Genomic DNA, 25,583 nt, shown 5'->3' with positions numbered 1-25,583 from the left:
AAACAGGAGAGCTGTTTAGATGAAGCCATTCCATACCAGGGCTGCTACACTTGCACCCACTATAGAAATCATGTTGTCTATCACAGCAGATGTGTCACCTTCTGCTCGCTTAAATGTTTGATATCTTACCAGGGACCATATCCATTGCTATAAAGCTACTATCTTGTTTCTTTGCTTTGGGCCTGTTTCTGGCAATCAGGAAAACACCCAGGAAAGATAGGAGACATCTGCAAACAAAGTAGAAATGATTACTCCTTATCATTGTTGAAATTGAAAGCTGAAATTGGTAAAGTTTTGCGACTAAACACTCACCCAAAGAGGAACATGAAAATATTCAGTAATGCCAAGTCTTCAAATTCTTGGTAAAAGACTATCCCTGAACAACAAAAGATTCCACATCAATCCTAAAAGGAACCATTTTTAATCTTAAGGAATTAAAAGCAAAATCCCCTACATATACAAATAATTATTATTAGTTGCAAGTGGGCCAATAATGTCACCCGATACTTCCATTTCCATTTTCTAGTTTGCAACTTCTTAATAAATTAAGAGAATCACCTTCAAATTCAAATGGCTTCAAACACACAGATACAAAAAAAAAAATCACGTTGAGAAGTAAAATTCCAGAAAATAAATTGTCACCCACATCATAATGTACCAAGCTGTTTTTTTATGCTTATGACTTACACTGAAGAAGGCAGTACTTTCTCTCACTTTAAATGATGTAATAATCCGGTGCACTGCCCTTCAAATATATTGATAATGCACCCAGCCATCCATTATCTATAGCGCTGGTGCTTATTGTGGTTGCGGGAGAACTGTAGCTGTGTCATAATGATAATGAAGTATATCCAACTCTCCAAAGCTAGATGAATGCAAGTAGTCTTATTAGCTTTTGTTTTCGAGTACAGTGTGTTTTTTTTTTTTTTTTTGTGGTCACTTTATTTATGCGGTCAGTCCTGGAATTGACTTAAATTATTATTGTTATTATTATGATCAGATCATAGTCAATAACATACATGATTATTGTAAGCACATTAGGTTTATGCGAATATTAATATTTTTACTAATGCACCAAGTTAAGCAAGAAGTTTCTATATGCAGCATTGATTCTTCTGAAAATGTATTCATCAAAGCAAAATTAGTACTACTGTACTATCAAACATTTAAATAGATTGTGAATCAAATCAGTTTTGGACATCTGAATTGATACCCAGGACAAGTTACAGAAAATCCTTCATGCGCAACAATTAAGACCAAACATATTGTTACATTAATACCATCCCTTGACTGTGAATGTAGACTGTTTCTTTATTGTGCAAATAGAATATGATTCTGTGGAGGGTAAACTCATGATATGAGCATACCTGCAACAATGGCACTTGCAGTGAAAAACACAAAGTTGATTGGAACCACCTCTGTGGCATCAAACATTTTCATTGCCTGATTGAGAAACCTGTGAATGAGACAGAGAATTCTACTGTATAATCCTTGCAAAAATACAGTATGGGAACGGATTGACAATTGTTTTGCTACACCCAAGAGAAAAGTTAGAGAATGGCAAGGCTCAAATCAAACATAGCACTGACTTGATCTGGAAGGCGCAGGAGGCCGCCATGATGACGAGCATAACGTAGAAGATGGGATAGATGAGCTGCAGATGACCTTTGATCGACTCTGTGATCATTCCCGACACAGCCTTCACTGAGATGACCGTAAGGGAGGCTGCAGAAATAGAAGTAACACATTAGTGTAGCTGCATGGCTAATATGAACTTCGCGTCTGTGCTAAAAGTAAACGATTTGTTGTGTTTCCATTAATTGTATTGCCTTGACATTCCTTTTACGTACATGATGTGTGACCATAGATCCATTTTGGTAACCAGGCAACAAAGAAACACACCACCCAAATTGGTTTAATTCATGACCCATACGCCCTCAATCAAGCAGCGTGCACTTGTCCATACCAAGCAGCGCCACCAGCAGCATCACAATCACAATGTGCTTCATATTCTTCTTCTTGTACAGAAAGAGCAGGATGCAAAAGGCGATGACCTCTATCATCTATTGGGAAAGGAGAGTGAGTGGAAGGGGGTTCATTTACGCAGAGCCCATTTCCTCAAAATTCACACACAAAATGAAAGTTTTGATTGCTCTCTATCTTTCCTTGACCGCCTTATCTCTGTGACAAAGTGCTCTTTGCAGACAAAGAGCGGCACGCTTTAATTGAAACAAATCACCGTGGCAGGAAAAAAAAAAAAAAAAAAAAAGGAGAAATGGATTGCTGGTTTTTAATGAGAAGAGCTTTGCCCTTGTGAGTCCAATAGCTTTCAGTCATTCAAGGACCCGGAGCAGACGCCACAAGATGGTGAAAAATGGAGAATATGAGGGGAATGCAAAAGTAGGGTGTGGAAAAAGGGCAACCTGACCTTTAAATCAATCCAAACCACCTCTCTCTCCCTTTGGATAATGTGTGTCTGTGTGTTTCGGTAAGACTATGCTTGTGAGAACCGTTCTGAATTTTCTACCGACATAGTGAGGACATTTTAGAGGAATTGGGACATTTAGGGTGTCCTCCCTTGTTCAGACCTCTTTTTGAGGGTCAAGACTTGCTCTTGGAGTATAGTTAGGAAATTAATTAAGGTAAAGGTTGGGGAAAACTGGGAAACCTTCTCAGAAGCGGTCAACCAATGAAGATTACTCAAAGAGTGCGACGACAACTAATACAGCAGGTCAAAAAAAGAATCTAAAAAAACATTTAAGGAACTGCAGGCCTAACTGGCCTCAGTTAAGGTCACGACTACTATAAGAAAGACACAGGCCAAAAAGGGCATCCATGGGAGGGTTCCCAGGCGAAAAACACTGCTGTCACAAAAGAACACACAGGTTGGAATCACATTAGTCAAAAAGCATCTAGATGATCCCCAAGACTTTTGGAGGAACCACTGATGCAAAAATATAAAAATAAAATAAAAACAAACAAAAAAAAACACCAGCAAATCCAGTTTAGAGAAACTCAAAAACAATAAAATTGAGGTTTTGAAGTGGCCAAGTCAAAGTACGGAATTAAATCCAATTGAGACTATGGTGTGACTCTAAACAAGCAGTTCATACTAGAAAACCCTTCAAAATGGCAGACAATTCTGCAAAGAGGTGTTCCAAAAGTCCTTCACAGCGTTGTGAAATACTTATCATTGGATTGGTATTGCTATTGGGTTCAGGGGGCAATTACTTTTCACATAGGGTCAGACAGAGTTGTTTTTTTTTCACCCCTTGGTAAATAAAATCTCCATTTATAAACTGCATTTTAAATATCCTTCTGGTTGGCTTTGTAATATTAATATTTATTTGATGAGATGATGTGATAAATATGCAACAAACACAGAAATCGGGAAGGGGCAAATACTTTTCCACAGCACTTTTAATCTAGCTATCTATCTATCTATACATACACACACACACACACACACACATATGGCTCTAGCACTTTTGCCCCCCCCCCCCCCCCCCCCCCCCCCCAAAAAAAAAAAAAAACAAAAAACAAAAAACATAGAAGAACATACATACTCTTACATAGTTGCATTTACGTCACATATATCATTTTGGAAAGAGTTACTTACAAGGTACAGCAAAAAGTGCCAACTGATGATATAGTACTGGACCAGCTGGGCCGTAATGTGAGTGGACGTGTGGGGGGCAAATGTCACCAAGATGTAGGTTCCTGTTATTGCCAGCGTGCCACCTAAAGACAGAGACAAGCGGCAAGCTGACAACTTGACAGCATTCATTGCCCCTCCCCCCCAACACACACATACACATGCGCATGCAGCCTCAAGAAAACAAAATGGTGATGCAAATTCATATACAGACCAATCAAAGACACTTTGACTTGCAGACAACTGAACAAAATATTCAAAACAGCACTTGGTCTGATGTTTAGTTTGTTATCAGGACTCCATTTGAATGGTTTTACCTTGACCTAAACAGCAACAAGAGAAAATGCAAACATGCTGTACTTTTTGTCTCTACTATATGTTATGTAAATCAAATGGAAAAAAAAAAGAGAAAACAAATTCTCAACATTTTTAATGTGACCAGCATCTGACTATAATGGTTCTTGCTTGTCAGCCGTGTACATTGTGTGTCTGTCCCCCTTCTGCTTTTGCCCTTCTTCCTCCAATCAACGCGCTCTTGTGTTGCAAGTCTGAGTGCTAGACATTGATGTCAAGACCTAATACGGAAAATGGAATAACCACATTGTAAAAAAAGAAATACACGATAAATAAGAGTATATAAAGTGCATTTTTCAATTCATGGAGTTGACACAATGTCCCCATGTTGTTCTACTGACAGATCTCTTAAAAGCAAATTTGATCAAGTTCAGGATTTTTTTATTCATCTGGCAAAGTCAGGATAAACAAGTTCTCTTGGTGTGTTTTTGCTTACCGACAACATAAGAGACGCAAAGAGTCTCCTTGAGGAAAATCACAGAGATGAAGGCGCTTGCTGGAAGACAAATAAAATAGATTTCAATCAGTCTAATAGTCATTGTAGCATCTGATTCTTTATTAGTGTCATAGAGGCACTCAACTCCATTGCGATCTTGTGTCACAGTGTCTGACTCCAGTCCAGACCTCTGTTCCTTCAAAATGGCTAAGTCTAGATGATAATAAATATTAATTTTTTTTTTAATGACCGTATCTGCTTGTAAAATATTTTGCAAAGGGCAGAGGACAAGGATAAAAATGTTGATTTAATATAAGCACAGTAAATACAGGATTGGAATTTGTTTGGTTGGATGAGGAGCAGGGATAGCAATTCATCTTCATTTAGTCCATATGGACTTAGACCGGGTGTTGGTATTTTTGCAGATGCATGCATCTTGGCACATGCAAAGTACGATTAAAACTAGATGATGCAATTTCTGGTGAAGATGCGTGTGAATGCTGAAATCTGAAAAGAAAATTATGGAAGCACGTGGAATGCTTTTTTGAAATATAATGAACCAATTCTGGATTTTATAGAATGATATTGAACAACGTGGAATCATTTAGAATTTTGAAAAGGAACAATACAAACTGTAAACCAACTCCAACCCCTAACATGGTCCCATACCTTCAGATGACTGAAGTGAATAATTTTGAGGGGGAATAAACTGTAATATGCTGGTGAAAAACATGTCATTTGTAAGAGTTGTGGGAATGTTGAAATTGAATTGACTGAGGTGAAAACTTACAATTTTGAGTGGGAACAATTCCCCATTGGGACTGGTCGGAGTGAGTAAAGTCGAATCGCGGGAAAACTGTAAAACCGACCGACAGAACTAACAAACCCGAGAAGTGTGAATTTTGAAACGTAGAAGTTGGAATGGTTTGACTCAGTCAAGAAATGTGACCAACTAAAAAGATATAATCATAAAAATATAGGTATGAATGAACAAATCGCCACTGCGAAGTGTTTGGCGATCCTATTCCGACACTGATTGTTTGTGTCACTGTGCGAGCCCCGATGTACTCCTATAGCGCTGTGTCAAGGCCAGGAGTAAAGACGATAATAGTAATTAATATGCGTCAATTGATTTCTACAAATACTCAAAGGGTTCGATGCACACCATTGTCACATTTATGAAAGGAAATGGACGACACCCAGTCGCACGTTTGTGAAGCGTCGAAAGTCCGATCGAATCCACCAAAATCACGTTTGATTTCATGCGTCAACAGCAGGTGTAAAGTTGACATATTTTTAAGTGACAAAAATGGGTAGTATGTCAAAATGTTGAAATGGATGAATCTTATTACGTACGACTGGATAAGAACATCAAGAAGATATTCCATACAGTATGTTTAATGAAGCCATTCATCAATATCAGTGTCATAAAAGGAAATATTGAAAAATTATTTTTTTGACATGACAAGCCTCACAAATCATCTCCAGCATTGCCCCGGGATATGCAGCGAACCGAGAATGACGAGTAGCCATTAAACGGCTGGGGTGCGACAGTGATGGATTGTAATTCTGGACCAGAGACACACGTCGGAAAGGACACGCGCAGATGGATGGCCAAACGCGTACGCAAACTGAATGCGGAAATCGAAACAAAAACGAGAGCAAAACATGCGGACGCAGACAAATGTCTCATTTGAGTCTTGTATAAGTGTCATGTTTGACATCGTCACACCACTGAGTAACTCTCTTTTAACCCCTGGTGGTGTCTGGCACTGAAAATGAACTCAGTCTTCTTTCAACACATTTAATTTAATCTTTCACACACTTTAAGAAGCCTGCTAGCCGCGGTGAGCCTGTTCGGACGCATAATCGCTTTAGCCCCCTCGCTAGGCAAACTCCTCCTCAGTCTACTGGCTCCCGCACATTAGTTATAGGGGACTCCATCACCCGTAACATCAAGCTTAAAAAGCCAGCCACCGTAATGTGTTTTCCTGGGGCCAGAGCACCCGACATTGAAGCTAACCTTAGGGAGCTGACACGCAAGAGGGCTAGACACCAGACTAGTGCAAACAACACTAGCTACTCGGACATAGTGATACACGTCGGCTCCAACGATACTAGAATGAGGCAGTCTGAGATTACAAAGAAGAACATAGCTAGGACTTGTAATCTCGCTAGAAAGATGAGTCGGCATCGAGTTATTGTCTCTGGCCCTCTGCCTGCGAGAGGCAATGATGAGAGGTTTAGCAGATTATTCTCGCTTAACCGGTGGATGGCTGGTTTCTGTAAAGAGCAGGGTTTCCAGTTTGTAGATAATTGGCCCTCTTTCTGGGGCCGGCCCGACCTGCTGAGGACAGATGGCCTTCACCCTAACTGGAAAGGCGCTGTCACTCTTTCTAGAAACATAGATTACTGTTTGAGCCTTCCATGACTTCCCACATTAGAGCATGTCGGGTCGCAGGCGAGTAGCGAGCCTGCTAGAACGGGTGTGGAGTCGTTAAGGCTAGAGTTAACCGGCACTAGGCTGGACTGTTACAACACACATAGCATACTTAGTCTAGGTCACTGCAATCCACACACTGTTTCAATACCTAATGCTGAATGCCCCAATGATAAGATTTCTGCTGAGGTGGTGTTGATTAAGGAAAACAGCCCTGCCTCTTTAATCAGTAAGACTAGTGACAAAGTGCCTAGGCGAAATATTAATATCAATATGCGTGCTGTAGTCGTCGACAATCGAATTCCTACTTTACTAACATCGCGACGAGGTTTTAATTACTCAAAATATAGAGCAAGCCCCAGCCATAAAAATCTTGTTGGTATTAGTACTACCAACACGAGGACTCAGAATAGTCCGGGAAAAATGTCCCAGTTTAAATTCGGCTTCATAAATATTAGGTCACTCGCTTCAAAAGCCCTTCTTGTAAATGATCTTATTACAGATCAAAATCTTAACGTGCTTGGTCTCTGCGAAACCTGGCTAAAACCAAATGAATTCTTACCATTAAATGAGGCCTCACCCGCAAACTTTGTGGGCTCACATGTTGCCCGTCCTTGTAAAAAAGGGGGGGGTGTCGCCCTAATTTCGGAATCTGATCTTAGGCTTAGCACGAGCACGAGTCACACTTTCAAGACATTTGAGGCTCTCGTTATGCGATCGAGCTCCTCACCACCATTTTATGTGGTAGTTATTTACCGTCCTCCTGGCCCATACTCTGGATTCTTAGATGAATTCCCTGAACTTATGGCTGACTTAATAACTCACACAGATAATATATTAATTATGGGTGACTTCAATATTCATATGAACTCCCCATCAGAGCCACTTACTGTAGCTTTTCAAGCAATAATCGATGCATTTGGTTTTACACAAATAATAAAAGCAGCAACACACCGGAATGGTAATATCTTAGACTTAGTGCTAACCCGTGGCCTAACTGCCTCAAACGTCATAATTCTGCCACATACTAACGTTATGTCTGATCATTATCTTATAACATTTGAAGTCCTAGCTCAGTGTGGTCTTGTTGTCCACAACCAAGGCTTTAAGAGCCGTGATATTAATTCTTCAACGACTGCTGCACTTTCTGAATTACTGCCTTCCGCAACAGCTGCCTTTCCGTCCTTCACTGGCTCAGTCGATAAGCTCGCGAATGATTTTAATTCGGTTCTTCTAAATTCCCTAAACTCTATTGCGCCGCTGAAACTTAAAACTCGTCCGAAGCGGCGCACTCCGTGGTTTACGGAGGAAACGCGTACGTGTAAACTGTTAAGTAGACAACTTGAGCGTAAATGGCGAACAACTAAACTTGAGGTTTTCCGTCAGGCCTGGTGCGATAGCTTGCTGAAATATAAAGAGGCTCTTAGGCTAGCAAAAACTAATCACTTTTCCAAAATGATTAGTCTTAATAAAAACAACCCAAAGTATTTATTTGAGACGGTAGCGCAGCTAACACAGCAGCAGCAGGTTAATCAAAATTCCCTCCATTCAGCACACGATTTCATGCAATCCTTTACTCAGCGGATTCAGCTAATAAGGGAAGAAATAAAAAAGGCAGCGCCGCTCACCACCTCAACTGTGATTGTTGATGCTAGTTCGGACAATCAGGTTCATGAAAGTCTGGCTACCCTGTCCCAGTTTGATTTAGTATCCCTGGAGTGTCTTACACAACTGGTTAATGCAGCAAAGCCGACGTCCTGCATGCTCGACCCGCTTCCAGGCAAACTCGTCAAAGAGTTGTTCCCGATCTTGGGGTCGTCTGTCTTGAATATTATCAACCTGTCACTCTCCTCTGGCATTGTACCTGAAGCTTTTAAGACGGCCGTCATTCAACCATTACTTAAGAAACCACACCTAGATCCTGAAGATCTCGCTAACTATAGGCCAGTGTCACACCTTCCGTTTATCGCCAAAATTCTCGAGAAAGTTGTAACACAACAGCTTAGTGATTTTATGATAGACAACAATAGATTTGAACTCCTTCAGTCAGGTTTTAGGGCCAACCACTCAACTGAGACAGCCCTAGTAAAAGTGACGAATGATCTTCTCTTAGCCTCGGATTCCAACATCTCATCAATATTATTACTGCTTGATCTTAGTGCCGCATTTGACACTATTGATCATCATATTCTTATAGAACGTCTTAGATCATGTGTTGGTATCTCGGGATCAGCACTTTCTTGGTTCAGATCTTACATCCTGGGAAGGACGCATAGTGTCTCTTATGGCGACGCAATCTCTGAGTCTTTCTCCGTCTCATGTGGTGTCCCGCAGGGGTCAGTACTTGGCCCCTTACTGTTCAACATCTACATGATTCCTCTCGGCGATATTATACGTAAACATTCTATTAGTTTTCATTGCTATGCTGATGATACCCAACTCTATATGCCCTTAGAAATAACGGATCCGTGCAAGTGCAGTAAACTGGAGGCTTGCCTCGCCGAGATTAAACAATGGATGTCTTCCAATTTTCTGCTTCTCAACCCTAATAAAACTGAGATGTTATTTATTGGCCCTGCTCATCATCAGCACCTGCTTAAGAATACCACGCTGAACCTAGAAAACTGTATTATTTCCCAAAGTAGTTCTGCAAAAAATCTCGGCGTGATATTTGACTCAACTCTCTCCTTTCGAACACATATTAATAACATGACAAGAACGGCGTTTTTTCACCTCCGCAATATAGCTAAAATTCGCCCTATTCTTTCTCTTAGCGATGCAGAAACATTAATTCATGCATTTGTTACGTCGCGCCTAGACTATTGCAACATTTTGTTTTCTGGCCTTCCCATGTCTCACATTAAAAGCCTGCAGTGTGTACAGAATGCAGCGGCGAGACTATTGACAAGGACGAGAAAGTTTGATCATATTACTCCGATTCTAGCTGACCTGCATTGGCTTCCAATACACGTGAGATGTGATTTTAAGGTGTTGTTAATTACTTATAAAATTTTACACGGTTTAGCTCCTTCCTATCTCGTCGACTTAGTATCACCTTATGTTCCGTCCCGACAACTTCGATCACAAAATGCCGGTTTGCTATCGACCCCACGGGCTAAAAAGAAGTCTGCGGGATCAAGGGCATTTTCCATTCGCGCGCCAGTACTATGGAATGCCCTACCTATGGAAGTTCGCGCAGCCACCTCGGTAGAAATCTTTAAATCCCGACTAAAAACACATCTATACTCAAAAGCATTTAGTTAAATTAGCCTGTCTGCAGCCTTCTTCTTTTTTCCTGCCCCCCTCTTCCGGCCGGGAGAGGGGGCTAGCTAGATGGTGAGGGTTGACTTGACCGCCTCCATTGGGTCCTGCGCTGGTCGACCATCACGGGTTAGGAGTCTAGCCGTCTGCAGTCCACCTGGCTGGAATGCGGGATGGTTCCTGCCCAATGGCTTTGCCTGCTGTCAAGACATCACTGCACTATATAGCACAATATGTTTTCTGTAATTTATATTGTTTCTGTGTTCGGTACATGCAGCATCCACTTCAACCTGTGGGCCTGGAAGGGGGCTCCTCCCACCTGTGGTCCCTTCTGGAGGTTTCTGATTTTCCCCAAATTGGGGTTTTTGAGTTTTTCCTTCCCCTTCTGGGAGCTTTGACAGGGGATGCTGTTGTGTACCTTACATTGAAAAGATGTCTCTGTATGACCTCTTTTCATTCTGTGAAGCCCTTTGAGACTTCGGTGATTTAGGGCTATATAAATAAAATTTGATTGATTGATTGATTGATTAATACATCTCAGTTAAAGCAGCAATAATAGCATTGGAACTGTTTTGGAAAATGACATATGGATTACATGTTTGCGATGCTGTAAAAGGACATTAGTGACATATTGAAAGATTCAAAAGACCCAATCTTCAACAGATAATTGTTCAATATTTCATGCAGCGAGCATTAAGGGTGCCCATTACGCACACCTTAAGGAATATGACTCTGCCTCTGGGAGCAGCTGACTTTCACCAAGTCACCATAGCAACACCGTGTAAATTGAGATTCACACAGCTTGATAAAAAGAGAAATGTGACGACGGGAACCTCTGAGGTAAACAGTCCTGTGTGGTGAGATGGTGTGTGCGGGTGAGTGAGTTTGTGCCAGTGCCCACTGAGCATGTATGAGATGAGTGCAACCCTCCAGATGCGTTTCCGGCAAGCCCCCCTGAAGTAGAACGCACGTGCCGCATTGTTTTAACCAATCAATGTGCCATTTTGGTAAAGAAACATCAAAACAAAAGACATGCGTGCAATCATATTGCTCATCCAACCATACGCTATAGCTAGATTCAAAATTATTTGGACCTTTTTGGTACAGCTTTTTGGTTAGCTCCAGCCCACAGTTTGACTGCCAATCCATTGTTGGGCACGTACAAACGACCGTTCACATTCATTCATAATGAGGGTCGGCTTTTAGTCTTCCATTTACTTAACATGCATGCAAGCACAGGGATTACCGCGAGTGAATTCCACAAAGCTGAGAGTTGAACCAGGAATCACTTCACTGAGACAGGCGTGCTCAATACACTACTTGGACTATTCTAGTTGGACTATTTCTGTCACCAAAATTCATCTAAAATCAGATACTCCAGATGTGAATGAGGTAACCGTGGAATAATCTTCAGTGTTCTAAATCCAACTCGCTATAAGGTGTCAGTTGGAAGCAAGTAACACATTTACTAGTTTGTGTATGAATCAATTTTTTTTTATATAGCACTCGTACCTCAATCACAAAAGAGTCTACAGCAGTGTCTCTTGAATAAAGCACACACAACGGAAAAAAAACCCCAAATAAACAGTAATACGTGGCCTGACACATCATCAAACAGTTATGCACCTGTAGTTTATGGTACTTTCATTTTATGACTATAGCAAGATCCTCCTGTCTTCCGGATAGTGAAGCACAATGATAGCATTCATGCAACTGAGTTAACATTCAATGAGTCACCGGTCATCCGAAAAGACTGAGGTGTCCACTCACCAATCAAAGAATACTCAGGGACATGACAACCACAGTTATAGTACAGTTAGTGCTATCAAGAGATTAAAAACATTTACCCGTATTGAGATCTGTATTTAATTGAACTAAATATTTTTTAAATTGAGATACTGTATGGTAGATGTACAACAGCATACATGTGTTTTCAGACAGATATTTAATTTACAGACTTGATGCATTTGTAATCATATACCATCATTTCCCAAATATAAGATGCATCTGTGTATAAGAGGCACCTTTAAAAACACTGCTCTAACTATAATTTTAATTGATTGCAATAAATCTGTTAATCTTACACCCTTAATTACAACAGGCTGATTATCCTTAGCTCAAATACTTCTAGGCCCCCAAAATATAGGTACTGAGCAGTAAATTCCATATTATTGTGAAACAATTAACCTAAATTATACAGTTTAATCACATCTTTGTTATTTTATCTCAATGCAATTTGTTAAACCATAATGACATGTTTTTTTTTTTTTTGCTATAATGACACTGCCGTGTAACATGACCTTCAGCAGAGCATGCGCGCCTCAGCTTTTTCAGTGATGAATTGACATATATGTCAAGGAGAGGAGAGACGTGTCTACGCACAACAATATTTAGAAGGATGCTGCCATACCTAATTATGACAAGTGGTCTCAGAGGAAAAGGACAGCAGTAAAGGGGATATCAGTGTCAGTTTAGACCAATGCATAACAGTCTCACTCTTGTCTCTGTCCCTCTTTTTTTCTCCTGCTTGGAACATTTTTCAGAACTCATCATTTTTCCTAGTCGCCTGTCAGGTATTTCATCTATCAGCCACCCAAGCAAGTACTCGGCTTCCTCTTGTTTACTCATGCTATATGTGCCCCCCCTTCCAAGCCTTCACTTACATCCAACGGCACCACAGAATGGGTGTGTGTTTGCTTGTGAAAAATATCTGAAAAGAAGAAAAACACAACATCAACCCACCCTAAGTGTCATCGCAATGTTTGGTCTTTAGTGTGGACAGTGACTCTGAGAGTAACGTGCTCCCTAATTGTGTCAAAATGCTGAGGTACTTTTTCAAGACTGAATTAACCAGCATATTATATCCACATTGAAGTACAATGGGCCTTCCAAGAAAAATGACAGTAAAATGGAAATGGGCACAAAACCTGTTCACACATTGATATATTTTTTACTTACAGTAATGATAATCAAAATATCTGTTAACAGCACTACGTAAAGCACGGTGTTAACACAAAATTAAGAACAGTACAATATTCAGCCCTCAACAACACTGTGGTTGACGTCAGTGCATTATTCAATCCACTCAAGCATTTGCAACACTGCAACATATTGCCAAAGGAAAACCGTTTGAAGCATTTGAGTAATTGATATCATTAATAATCATGAGCAGCCGTCACCTCCGTTGTGGTGGCTGATGAGTTGTGTGAGTAGAAAAAAAAAACTGTTTAATGTTCAACCTGTGTTTGGAATGTGTCCTCAGAGCAGCTGCCAGCTGTAACAAGCAGACAGGCTTTGTTTTGATTGGGATTGTGAGTCAGGCTTAGTTCATAACAGCTTAGTTCACACTGCAGACACTGTCAAATGAACAAGTGTGGAAGCGGAGAAGAATGCAGGATGGAAACAATATAGTAGAAATGGAAATCAGTACCCTCACAGACCCTTTATGATTTATAAATCGTGGGATCTCGTTTTCCCTTGCCCGGACACGGGTCACCGGGGCCACTTCTGGAACCAGGCCGGGGTGGTTCCCCCCTCCCAAAGGGCTAACCACCCGTGGGAGGGGTCATAGGGGTCGGGTAAGAAAAGAGCTGGGCAGCGGCCAGGGTCGGGAACCTTGGCGCACCGATACCGGCTACAGAAGCTAGCTCTCGGGACATGGAATGTCACCTCTCTGGCAGGGAAGGAGCCTGAGCTGGTGTGCGAGGCCGAGAAATTCCGACTAGATACGCGGTAGTCAGACTCGCCTCCACGCACAGCTTGGGCTCTGGTACCCGTCCTCTCGAGAGGGGTTGAACTCACTTCCACTTTGGAGTTGCCCACATTGAGAGGTACAGAGCAGGTGTGGGCATTTTTAGTGCCACCCGGCTTGGCACCTGTACGTTGGAGTTCACCCCTGTGGACGAGAGGATAGCCTCTTTCCACCTTCGGCTGGGGGAGCTGTTCAAACATAAGGATGTCGATATGTGCACTTGGCATCAGGACACCCCTTTTTTGCGACATTTGACTAACGGGGCAGAAAATCAATGCAAATAACTGGATTAGAAAATCTATGGAAATACTGTGAAATATGCCGACTCACATTTCAAAGCAGTTTGTTGTGGCCTGGGGTTATCAAATGCGTCTACGTACATTATCACTTATTATCAATGTCGTGGCACAGATTTACATGTTTTCACACTCGACTTTCAACAGCGGTTATCTTGTTTTTCTACAACAGTTAAAAATGGTCAAATGAGACGCATGAGGATTTCACTTTAAAGTAGGCTATCATTTGACGATTACGATTATTGACGCCCCATTTTGGATATGAGGTCGTTGAACACAATACTGCGGGTGTTCAAAATATTCTAAAATGGCTGGCAGGGAATGAGGTAAGGAAGAAAATTTCAGATTCCAGCATTGGTGTGGAGGATGTGAGGGCAGTGGACCTAAATGCAGGGAAGCAAAAAGGCAGTGGGATGAAAAAAAAGACAGAGTCAAAACTGAAATACAAAATGACAAACAAAACCCTGAAATAAACTCACTACAAAAAGACTTGCCTAAAGGACATCGACAACAAACACCAATGACCTGACGAGACCGAAACAGAAAAAGGAAACTAAATGCACTCCAAACTGACGCAACGACGAGGAACACCTGGACGACACAATTGGTGCACGAAGCTGATTGGTTGACACAAGGGAACAGGTTGATACAAAACAACCTCAAACCTGGAACATGAAAGACTTGAAAGAAACAAAAAACTCCAGCCCAAAACATAACAGAAACTGTAAGTATTATTGTTTATCAACATCAAATAATCAACCATTTTTTAAATATTTTTTTTGGCACTGGTCCTTGTAGGTTTCAGATATGCTTATCATGGCTGCCTTTGGCTGAAAGGCGAGGGACAAGGCGTACTGGACCCAAATAGACAACTATTCACATTCACACCTCATTTGGAGTCTTCAACAAACCTAATGTTAAGAGCTAAAGAGTCATCTTGGTACTTTCACCAGTCTCTGTCTTTTCTGCCAAAGTCAATGCATCATGGAATAACACACACACACACACACACACACACACACACACACACACAAATTAAGAACTCACTACACACGAGCAAACTAGACTTTATTCAGGAAAAGTGATTCTGCTTCAGTTGCCTGAAACAAGGTCATATGAGCAAGTTATGCTAAGATCAAGGCAGCACAGCACGACTGGAACACGGCCAAAATTAAAAAGTACTCTAAACCAGTGTAAACAAACATGCAAAAATCCTTTAAAAATAATTATTTAATTCAATGTAAGCTCATAAAACAAATTTTATGTTCAGTAGGTTATTCAATTTAATTACTGTATTTAAAAAGCCAGATCTCCCCCCCCCCCCCCCCCCCCCCCTCCATCAAAGAAGGGTTCCACCCAACTTGCCATGTGGCAGCTCTCGTTACCTGTCAAATTAGTGATTTATTTTTGTTGACACATCTCTAGTATGATCCAAAAAGAGGACACTTTAAGTTGAATATTTTTTAGTGGACAAATATTTATTAATAATGATTTCTTTTTGAGAACAGGTCTGACACTTTATGTTGATTATTTTTTCTTGAATTTTTTTTTATTAATAATTAAGTTATTTCTTTTTTGCTAACATATTTCTTCTATGATCCAGAAGAGGAGACTTTATGTTGATTATTTTTTGTGGGCCAATACAAATGAAGTTTGAAAGGTTCTAAAGTTTGATAAATTAGACACTGATGGCATGTTTTAAGTCCTTTTTTTTAAAACCAAAAAATGCTTTGCACTGGGTAAGAGGTACTTGGCTGAAAAGATATTTCACAGGGGGTACATCACTGAAAAAAGGTTGCGAACCACTGCTCTAAACCACCACCTGTTACTGCTAAAGACCAAGTTCATCTCTAACTGTGTGGCTTTTCAAGAGAGGATCTCCATACTCAGGAGGAAAAAGAGATACTTTAAGTTCAGTATACAGCAGACCTCTTCAGGAAATGATGGGCGAGAGTGTATCTGACTTTACTCCAACTACGACAAAATTGATCTTGGGTGTCAAGAAACATCATGATAATGGACATTGACATTCACTACTGTTGCCATCAGTAGCAAATGTTTGCCTCTCAATGGAATAGAGACTTTAAAACATGATTTTAGAAGGTCTATAGTTACCATGTTTATTTCTGCCAGTACATCTACAAGGTTTTTGATAAATGTGATAGCTTTTGTCGAAACATTTCAGATGCACTGTTCACTTGTAGGTTAACCAATGTGTGTAGTGTTTATATTTACCTATTTTCAAAAGAAAATAAGAAGCTATCGAATGTTTGGTTTTTTAGACTTTTCTTATCTAAATGAAGCCATTTTTGGCACGGTTGCCTTAATGGCTAAATATACTAACTAATTACATCACAACTAAACAATAATTCAATCAGTGTGCTTTAATATGTATAAGCATGTTCTAACAGCTCAAAATGTGTTTGTAAGATGGTATAGGTAAAACTATAAAATATTTGTTAAAAATAGTCTTTCTAGGTTGCATTTCTTCAAGTATTGCAAGTGGATCTGGAATGTGGACCCACGATAAACGGGGGTTCACTGTGCTGTGTGTTTCATTCTGTAGTAGGGAATAAAATGAATAGATGATCAAACAGCATTATCGGCGCAGGTGCTGATGCGGTGCTCACACAAAGATGAATGTTGTATTAAAAGCATACGGTATGATAAATGAAAATGGCGGACTGTGAAACACAGCTCTTCTCACTTCTTTTCATATACAGTGTTCTCTTGATCATTGAGGTTAATGGGGGACACCCCCGCAAAACCCCCACGAAAAATTAAATCCTCGAAGTAGGAACCCTCCTACCTTTCTTTCCCTTGCCCAGTAATCTCCTAACCTTAGTGTGGAACAATCTCTTTTTGGGCACAAATGTTATTTTTATTTTTCAACACATAGCAGAGTGCATCAGTGAGTGAGGAACACCGCTCACTAACGCTCTACTCTCACAGTAGCAGGGAGCGCGACTGCTAGTCCCATTCCCACATAGCATTGCGACTGTTCTTAAAGGACCAGCCTCAGTCTGAGTCGTCGCTCTGTTCAATCGGCCCACAGCCCACCCCCTGTAAATCTCCGTACAGCTCGTCACAGCTACAAGCGCAAAGTCTGAGAGTCGTGTCGAGTTCTTGTCAAAATGGCCTAATATAGTGCTCTATAGGAGAGCAATGGTTTGGTTTCAGCAAAAGTGCCTTCATTTGAACAAGATTGCGTATTAGGGCTGTTAGACTGCCTCGGACTCCTAATGGAGTCCGAAGAAGCAGTTAGGAACACTTCAAGCACTGCTGTGAAGTGACGATCCTTTGGAAAAAAAAAAAAAACAGTGAAAAACCGAGGCTAAGAAAAGTGATGTGCAAAGTGGCGAGGGGACACTGTAATGGAAAATGTGTGTAAAAAGGTCACAGTTTACCTATGACAGACACACAGCCCAGTGGGGCTATGAGGGATGCTGGGGCAAAGCCGTAGGCAGCAAAATTCCCCAGTTCACCAATACCCATGAGAACCAGACCGCACCACCACAGCACAGAGGTGTAGTAAGGCTTGGAGCTTCGCTGAGACAGACAGACGTGGGCATATTTCTGTGAGGAGAAGAGGGAAGATGTGGTTGCCGCAGGTCCAGATCCAAACAGTAAAAACGGACATAAAACACATCACGGTGTTGGCACGTCATACTATACATTTTCTGGAACATGTCATCGTAAGGTTTGCTGCACAGCTCTCAACAGAAACATAAAACCTTAAGGTGATTAGCATTTCATTAGAGAGGGGCATGACACCAATTAAGCAAGTCAATGAGTAAAGAAGCTCTTCAAGTCGATTAAGCACACGCTTCTCTACAAACATTGATGATGAGATAAACATTCGAAGCAGGTTTTTTATAAGACAAAAGCATCGAAAACATTCAGGATTGCAGCCTTGGAGGACTGGAGTTTGACACCTATGATTTATCATAGCATCAAAGCAGGCCACTTTTGCCAGGAGGATAATTTTGCACATCTTGGTATTTTCTCATTCAGCTTTATCATGTAGATTTTGCTTTATGACCTTGAACGACTTTCAGTTCACAATTGTATATATTCAAGAATGTTTTGTTAATGTGTATGAGACCACTTAAAATAGATGGTGTTTGCAAAGTTTTGACTGGTACTGTAAATATTTTATATGGCTGTTATTTTGCAAGACTATTATCGGTATATATTTCTCATGAGAAAAACGTACTTTATCCAATTGGACAGCTGACTGCATGATCCACATGCGGTGAAATGACGACAAAACAGATTTTCGGGTGGCTGCAGCTAGATTATTTAAATTTAGCTTTAAATCCACTAACAAGAGGATTACATTTTTGGTCATATAGCCATAATCACTTTCCCCTAACAAACAATTATTTGTCTAGTAAATTGCAAATACAGTACCGTACAAACAAGGGATTGCTATCTACCTTTGTCAGTGACAAAAGTCAAACTATGACATTTAAGCCTTCTTTTAGCAACATTGCTAGCCTGTGTAGCATACTAGCAGGTCCCACATTTGCCCAAAGTGTTTGTGGAACTCAAACTGTGGGAGATTTGCATCAAAATGAGAAAACAAATTTGATTTGAATAATTTCATGTGCTAGATAGCAGTCCTACCTGTATGTTGAGGGAAATACTGATGAGAACGTTCCCACATATCGAGATGATGATTCCGAGGAGATATGCCTGTGGAGGCAAACAGTAAACAGCCAGGAGATTAGGGGACGCTCCACTAGTCACACAGCAAGTCCCACAGTACTGCAAGTCTTCCCTCCAGCTGTCATTTTTATGAAAGTCACATCGAGCTGTGAAGGTTCTGTTAAAAAATAAATAAATACTGTAAATAAATAAAAATTGCAAGTGTTTGCATGTATGCTTCACTTGACAGTTGAGACTTTTGGAATTTCAGTCTTTCTTCCTATGCACGTATACAAACAGGAAACATGGACATGGCGCAGTGGCAAACATACCTCTCTTAACATGTGTGTTTCTCACACACAAACAAGACACATCATCATGAAAATAGGACGGTAAAAATCTATGTGTCAATTATTGGCCTCCAAATTAACAGTTTATCCAATATTCGGTTTGCTCAATTACTCATTTCTTTTTCCTATTCATCGTCTACATTCACTTCAACTCAGAACTTCACCCGTTTGTTGATTTACAGAACACATAAAGCAAGGATAAGACCACGCCAGAAGTAAACAGGATTATGACTGTAGTGTGTGAATGACTTTGTCTAAAAGTAGGAATATGTTTGATCATCACAATGCATCAGTGGTATAACAGGATTTGGGAGGAGGAGGAACTAAGAAGGCACATTGGTGGTTGGAGAAGGAGATCGTAAGGCTGATTTTAAATAAACTGTGTGCATGTAGTACAGAATAGAATAGAATGCCTTTATTGTCATTGTACAGGTATAAAATGCCATCCATCGTTCCATTAGCTACTGCTTTGTCCAGGATCGGGTCGCGGGGGCAACAGCTTGAGCAGGGAAGCCCAGACTTCCCTCTCCCCGGCCACTTCATACAGCCGAGAGACATAGTCTCTCCAGCATGTCCTGGGTCATGTCTCCTCCACTTGGGACAGAACCTCGTCAACAAAGGGCACTCCACCCTTTTCCGACTGAGGACCATGGTCTCAGATTTGGAGGTGCTGATCTTCATCCCAGCTGCTTCACACTCTGGTGCAAACCGCTCCAGCGAGAGTTGGAGGTCACGGCCTGAGGAAGCCAACAGCACCACATCATTTGCAAATAGCAGAGATGCAATGCTGAGGCTCCCAAACCGGACCCCTCAATGCAAAGTTATGAACAAAATTAGTGACAAAAGGCAGCCTTGGCGGAATCCAACCCTCAAAGGAAACAGATTTGACTTACTGCCGGATACGCGGATCAAACTCTAACATTGGTTATACGGGGACTAAACAGCCCATATCAGGGCGTCTGGTACCCCGTACTCCCGAACCACCCCCCACAGAGCTCCAAGAGAGACACGGTCTAACGCCTTCTCCAAGTCCACAAAGCACATGTAAACTGGTTGGGCGAACTCCCATGCACCCTCGAGGATCCTGCCGAGGGTGTACTGGTCCACTGTTCCACAGCCAGGTTCCGCCTGAATCTGAGATTCGACTTCCCGATGGACCTCCTCTCCAGCAGCCCTGAATAGACCTTAGCGGGGAGGCTGAGGAGTGCGATCCTTCTGTAGTTGGAACACACCTTCCCGCCCCCCTTCTTAAAAGTGGGACAACCACCCCAGTCTGCCAATCCAGGGGCACTGTCCCCAATGTCCATGTGATGTTGTAGAGGCGTGTCAACCAAGACTGCCCCACAACATCCAGAGCCTTTAGAAACTCCGGGCGGATCTCATCCACCCCTGGGGCCTTGCCACCAAGGAGTTTTCTGACCACCTTGGTGACTTCAGCCCCAGAAATGGAAGATCCCAACTCGGAGCTTCAGGACTCTGCTTCTTCAAAGGAAGATGTGTCGGTGGAATTGAGATATACAATGAAATTGGGGATTTGAAGAGATATTGCACATGTGCGCGCAGCTATCCTACAGCTCGACATTCATACATACAATACCTAACCGTAACAAGAAAGCTTTTAATGTTAACGAAAACATTTAACAACAAACAACCAATAAAGTGCAACTGTTCAGTTTCTGAGGTTAAGACTGACACTTGGTGCAGTTAGCGATGTCATTTTGTGTGCTTTGGTGACACTATCATTAGTGGGATCCTAGCCTGTGTAAACATTTTGTGTATGATCACATCGAGCCTTTGTGAACCTTTTGTGAATGACAATACAAGCCGTTGAAAACACTCTTGTAAATCGAACTACAAATTCTTAATAACTTTAATTCAACTGTTTAAAAATCTTGCTTTTTCTTAGCTTTCAGCCATGTTGCAAAGTTAAGTGCATACTAGGACAAGTGGCGGATCTTTTTAGGTTTTGTTTCTTTCTTTTTTTAAATGGAGACACTGAACAAATGGACAACATAAACAGGGAAAGCTGAGAGAAAGCGTGACAGAGCGCTCCTGTCAGCGGAAACAAAGGAGTTGAAACAAGGCACTGATATACTAGGCGTGCCTTCGGCGTATGGCTTAACACACCATGTCTGATTACACATACAGGATACTTTATATCCCAGAGCTCCCAATTGAGTTTTGTAGGTTAGAATGAAGTGTATGCTCACAGTAGGCAACTATTACAATATTTAAGGATGTGATAGCAACATATTGTTGTACAGCGAACTCCATAAAAAATTGAGGTTTGACATTTGTGAATTTTCTGTCATTCGCTGAAAAATGTACACTGTTTGTCTTAAGGCCAAAGCAATATAAGTGTAATGTTGTCACCATCATGGTGTCACTTATGTGAATTGTGGCGCTTCTTTTAGATGAAAGTAGTGTTTTGCTGCCATTTTGTTGCCTTTATAGGCAATCAAAAATCTTTTTAGAGAGTCCTAAATTACGTGTTAATTTACGTGCCCCAGTAGGGCTCTCTATTTGTAGAGGAACACTGTTACACTTGTCTGTGCATACATTTTCATTTGTAAAACTTGTTCTTGCATTGGCAGGCCAACTGTTTGAATTCTGTGTGGAAATTTGAGACCCACTGTTGACAATTTTGGTATAAAAAATGTAAAGGGATTACACTGGCATAACTTTTTGTTGTTGTTGTTGCACAATGCAATTGCAAAATCAAATCACAAAGCTCATGACATATTCAAAGCCAAAGGAGGCAAAGGAAGCTTGCAAGCTAATACTATGACTGACTATACAGAGCGCCCTCCCTGGAAGGGCACAACATGATCCTTTGTGTCCACTAATAATAGGAATCTGTGTCTGTAAAGGAAGAGGTGACTTTTGGACGAAGCTATTCGACTTCGGTTTGGTGGTGCTGGGGGAGGCCGGTTGACAATAACGAGAGTTTTAAACATCCATTTTCTTTCCTGCTTATCCTGTTCTGGGTCAACTGTGAGTGCAAGTCTACCTCAGATGACATTTAGTTAAAGGCTGACGACACTCTGGAATGGTCACCTTTCAATCATAGGGCCGTAGGGATAGAAAAGCATTTGACACATTCACTCTGTGTGGCAATTGAATCCACGCTGCCTGCATGGAAGTCAGGTGACCTACTATATCATCAGTGAGAATTAAACTTTGACTTTCAGATGTAATGTAATCTAGTGATACGCCGACACACCGTTTTGATGGTTGACAATTTTTATTTTAAATTCTGTAGGAATAAACAGCTCAGTGTTTACAACCCTCCGCCTGGACTAATTATATTCCAGTTGAAGAAATGCAGGCTCAAATCATTTTGTAGCTACCTCTAGAGATCTATTTGATCATGCGCATCTTTAACATATGATTTCTATTTTTCTTAAACCTGTATTGTACTTGTTGTCATTATATTTACTAATTGACTGTAACTTTAACCCATTGCTTCTCAATTATATTTTGCAAAGCCCCCCTACAAAAGAGAAAACATTTCGTGCCCCCCCTGCCACGTCAACCACAAATAAGATTATTATTTATAAAAATTGTATAATTATACATAAACCTTTATCCTTTTCTAACATTAAGAAAAGAAAAAAAGCAATATAAAAATCAACTTTAGACAACTGCTAATTCTTTTTCACAGCATTTATACGGGTTACAGCTTAGTCTAAAACTGAAAAAAAAAATAACCCCGTGCATCAAAGTGCATGAAACAAACAAACAAAAAAAGAAACCTTAATTTATTGCAAATACACTTCACATAACAAAAACAAAGCCTTTTCCCTGGCGTCATCCGCTCCCCCCGTGTCGTCATTTCGCTCACCCCACTATTTGAGAAGCACTGTCTTAACTTAACCCACTCTTTAATGAATCTTGCTGGCAAGGATAGGTTTTATTTCTTTTAGTATGTTCCCGTATTTTGTACAAATATAATTGGGCGTAACGAGGCATTTATGTTTTTGTTTTTCTAGCATCGAAAGTAGCCCTTCTGCCAATTGGAACAATGTCCTTTAATTGCATTAAAATCAGGATGATTGGAGTGCATGCTGAGCCTGATGTTGAGGAAGTGCATGTGACGTGAGCAATTGGAGACGGCCTTCACGACGGTGCATGTTTTAGATATGGATATTTTTATCAGCTGCTGTTTGCAAATCTGTTGAAGTAATAGTACACTTGTCCACCTCAAGAGAGTGTACATAAATGTGAGTCTAAAAAGTTGTTTGGCCTACAGTTGTTTGACCGGCAACCAGGCCAAGGCGTAGTCGTCCTTCTGCTAAAAACATGCTGGGATAGGCTCCATCTTCCTGTTAACCTGACCAGGATAAGTTTGATTAAAAAAAAAAAAATGGAAGGACATTCTTGGAGACACCTTGTAGGAATACAAATATTTTTAAGTAAAAACGCCAAGCACCGTTAACCTCATTATCTGAATAGATAAATGCGACTCGGCTAATCAAACCAACTGGAGGAGCTTTTTGGCCGTCATGTGCAGCACTTCCTGTATTTTCATGCGCACGACTGCAAACCATTGTAACCGCAGATGTCAGCTGAAGTGTGAGACAGAATGATATTGTTATGATGTTCACTGGCATAGTGGGTAGCTTGGGACAAAGGAGGCAGGGACCATTATCCAGCTCTTCAGGATTCTTACAGTAGATCCATTCTCTAACGCCCACCCGTGAGTCATTACTCATTATTTGTGCCTCTCTTGCCTCCTCTGTTACTCTCTCTTCTCTCCCACCCCAAAATGTCACACACAAGACAAGACAGAGGAGCACACAATTAGAGGAGAAGACGTGCATGAGGAGAATGTGAACATAAGAGTGGGAGGACAGAGGACTGACAAAACACTGACATACATGCACCAACTTTTAAAGGCCTTATCATATACAAACTTCCTGTATTAGGAAAGTGAGTTTCATAGTCTAGTCTAAAGAGGAGGACTTTCTATACAATTGCTTTAGAAAATATTGACAGAGGCCAGTATAACGACAGTATATCTCTGTGCTGGCTATCTCCCGATAAGAGTTACACAAAAAGCATTAGACACTATGCATTCAGGACAGATGAGCCTCATTTGTTTTGTGGGCAACATTCAGTGCTCCATATGGCTTACAGGAGGCGACATCTTGAAAAATAAAATACCGGTGGGTCCCCAACCTTTTTTGTTCCACCTGTCTGATAATTTGAAAGGGAGATCATTCATTCACAGACACAAATATCATCATTTTCACATTCAGTGGAGGACGTGGCTATTTAAAAAAAGGATATGCACATCAAAGCATTTTTAAAAGTAAAAATATTAAAGGTAAATCATTCCAGAACTTGATTCATCCCATCTTTTGAAAAGAAAGCATACAAGCAAGAACACCTGCCTAAATTTGTACAGAAACATGCATGATAAAAGCATGGTGACACATGTTCTATAGCATAGGTGTTGGACTCCAGTCCTCGAAGGCCGGTATCCCGCATGTTTTCTGATTTTCCCTCCCCAACACAAGCTCTGCAGGAGCTTGAAAACGATCCTAATCATTTAAATCAGGTGTGTTTGAAAGAGAAGTTTCGAAAACATGCAGGATACCCTCGAGGACTGGAGTTTGAAACCTGTGTTCTATAGTCTGATGAAATCATGGCTGAAAATATTGGTCATAATTACCAAAATAAGTTTGGTGTAAAAACAAGAGCGCACGTCACCAATAGAGCACAATCGCCACGGGGAAAACAGGCTACGACAGGTTCATGTTTTCGGCTATTTGCCCATCTGGAACTGTAGGAACTACAGGCAGCTTCAAATACGATGCTGGCACAAAACGTTCAGCGTTGATTCAGGGTTTGCACTTTTCAGAATTAGCAAAATAAATACATTCATCAGACAAAGATTAAGTTCGGAAATGGCCCAGATTCGAACTTAATTGAAAATCGATCATTGCTGCGCACAGAAGATTTACCGTCGATCTGAGCCCTTAAAAAGGAGAGTGAGCAAAAACTTTCCAAAATGTGCCATGCTGATCGAATCAACCCCGGAGCGTACAAGTTAATTAAATATTTATGAAAAAGTTTGTCTGCATTATCAACATCAGGGCGTCATTGTTTTCCCCGATTACTGATATACGTCATATATGTTGTGATTATTTCTGATCAATAATATGTAAAGTAATGTTTACCTGAAGTGGATTTTCCATGACTTCAGCCCGGTGAGCCAGAGCAATTGTCCAGTTAAAAGCGTCCCAAGGAAGGCTTAAATTCGCCATCATTTTGTACTGCAGTACTGATATTTTTGCTTTTCCGCTTCACATCTTTGAACTACTGCTTTCCAGCCCTTTCCATCTCATGCCACCCGCGCCCACGCTGAAGCAGAACATCAGTAAA

At 40.9% G+C, this 25,583-nt stretch overlaps 1 protein-coding gene across 1 annotated transcript in view; it reads right to left on the bottom strand.

The window, feature by feature from the left end:
- The window catches only part of nipal2 (NIPA like domain containing 2), a 27,871-nt gene extending 2,288 nt beyond the window's left edge, over positions 1-25,583 (bottom strand). The window contains exons 1-10 of the mRNA XM_088411487.1: positions 25,379-25,583; positions 18,823-18,891; positions 17,601-17,769; positions 4,446-4,505; positions 3,620-3,741; positions 1,967-2,063; positions 1,590-1,725; positions 1,368-1,456; positions 313-376; positions 130-227 (exon numbers count right to left, since the gene is read on the bottom strand). Of these exons, the coding sequence (XP_088267613.1) occupies positions 130-227; positions 313-376; positions 1,368-1,456; positions 1,590-1,725; positions 1,967-2,063; positions 3,620-3,741; positions 4,446-4,505; positions 17,601-17,769; positions 18,823-18,891; positions 25,379-25,468 (994 nt within the window). The 5' untranslated portion in view covers positions 25,469-25,583. The remainder of the gene's footprint in view (positions 1-129; positions 228-312; positions 377-1,367; positions 1,457-1,589; positions 1,726-1,966; positions 2,064-3,619; positions 3,742-4,445; positions 4,506-17,600; positions 17,770-18,822; positions 18,892-25,378) is intronic.

The sequence above is a fragment of the Hippichthys cyanospilos genome, chromosome 3 (assembly GCF_059441005.1).
Source record: "Hippichthys cyanospilos isolate Australia breed blue-spotted pipefish chromosome 3, RoL_Hcya_1.0, whole genome shotgun sequence".
NCBI classification, from domain to species: Eukaryota; Metazoa; Chordata; class Actinopteri; order Syngnathiformes; family Syngnathidae; genus Hippichthys; species Hippichthys cyanospilos.
Note: the sequence above shows the minus strand (reverse complement) of the source record. Positions and strands in the feature narration are given on the sequence as shown.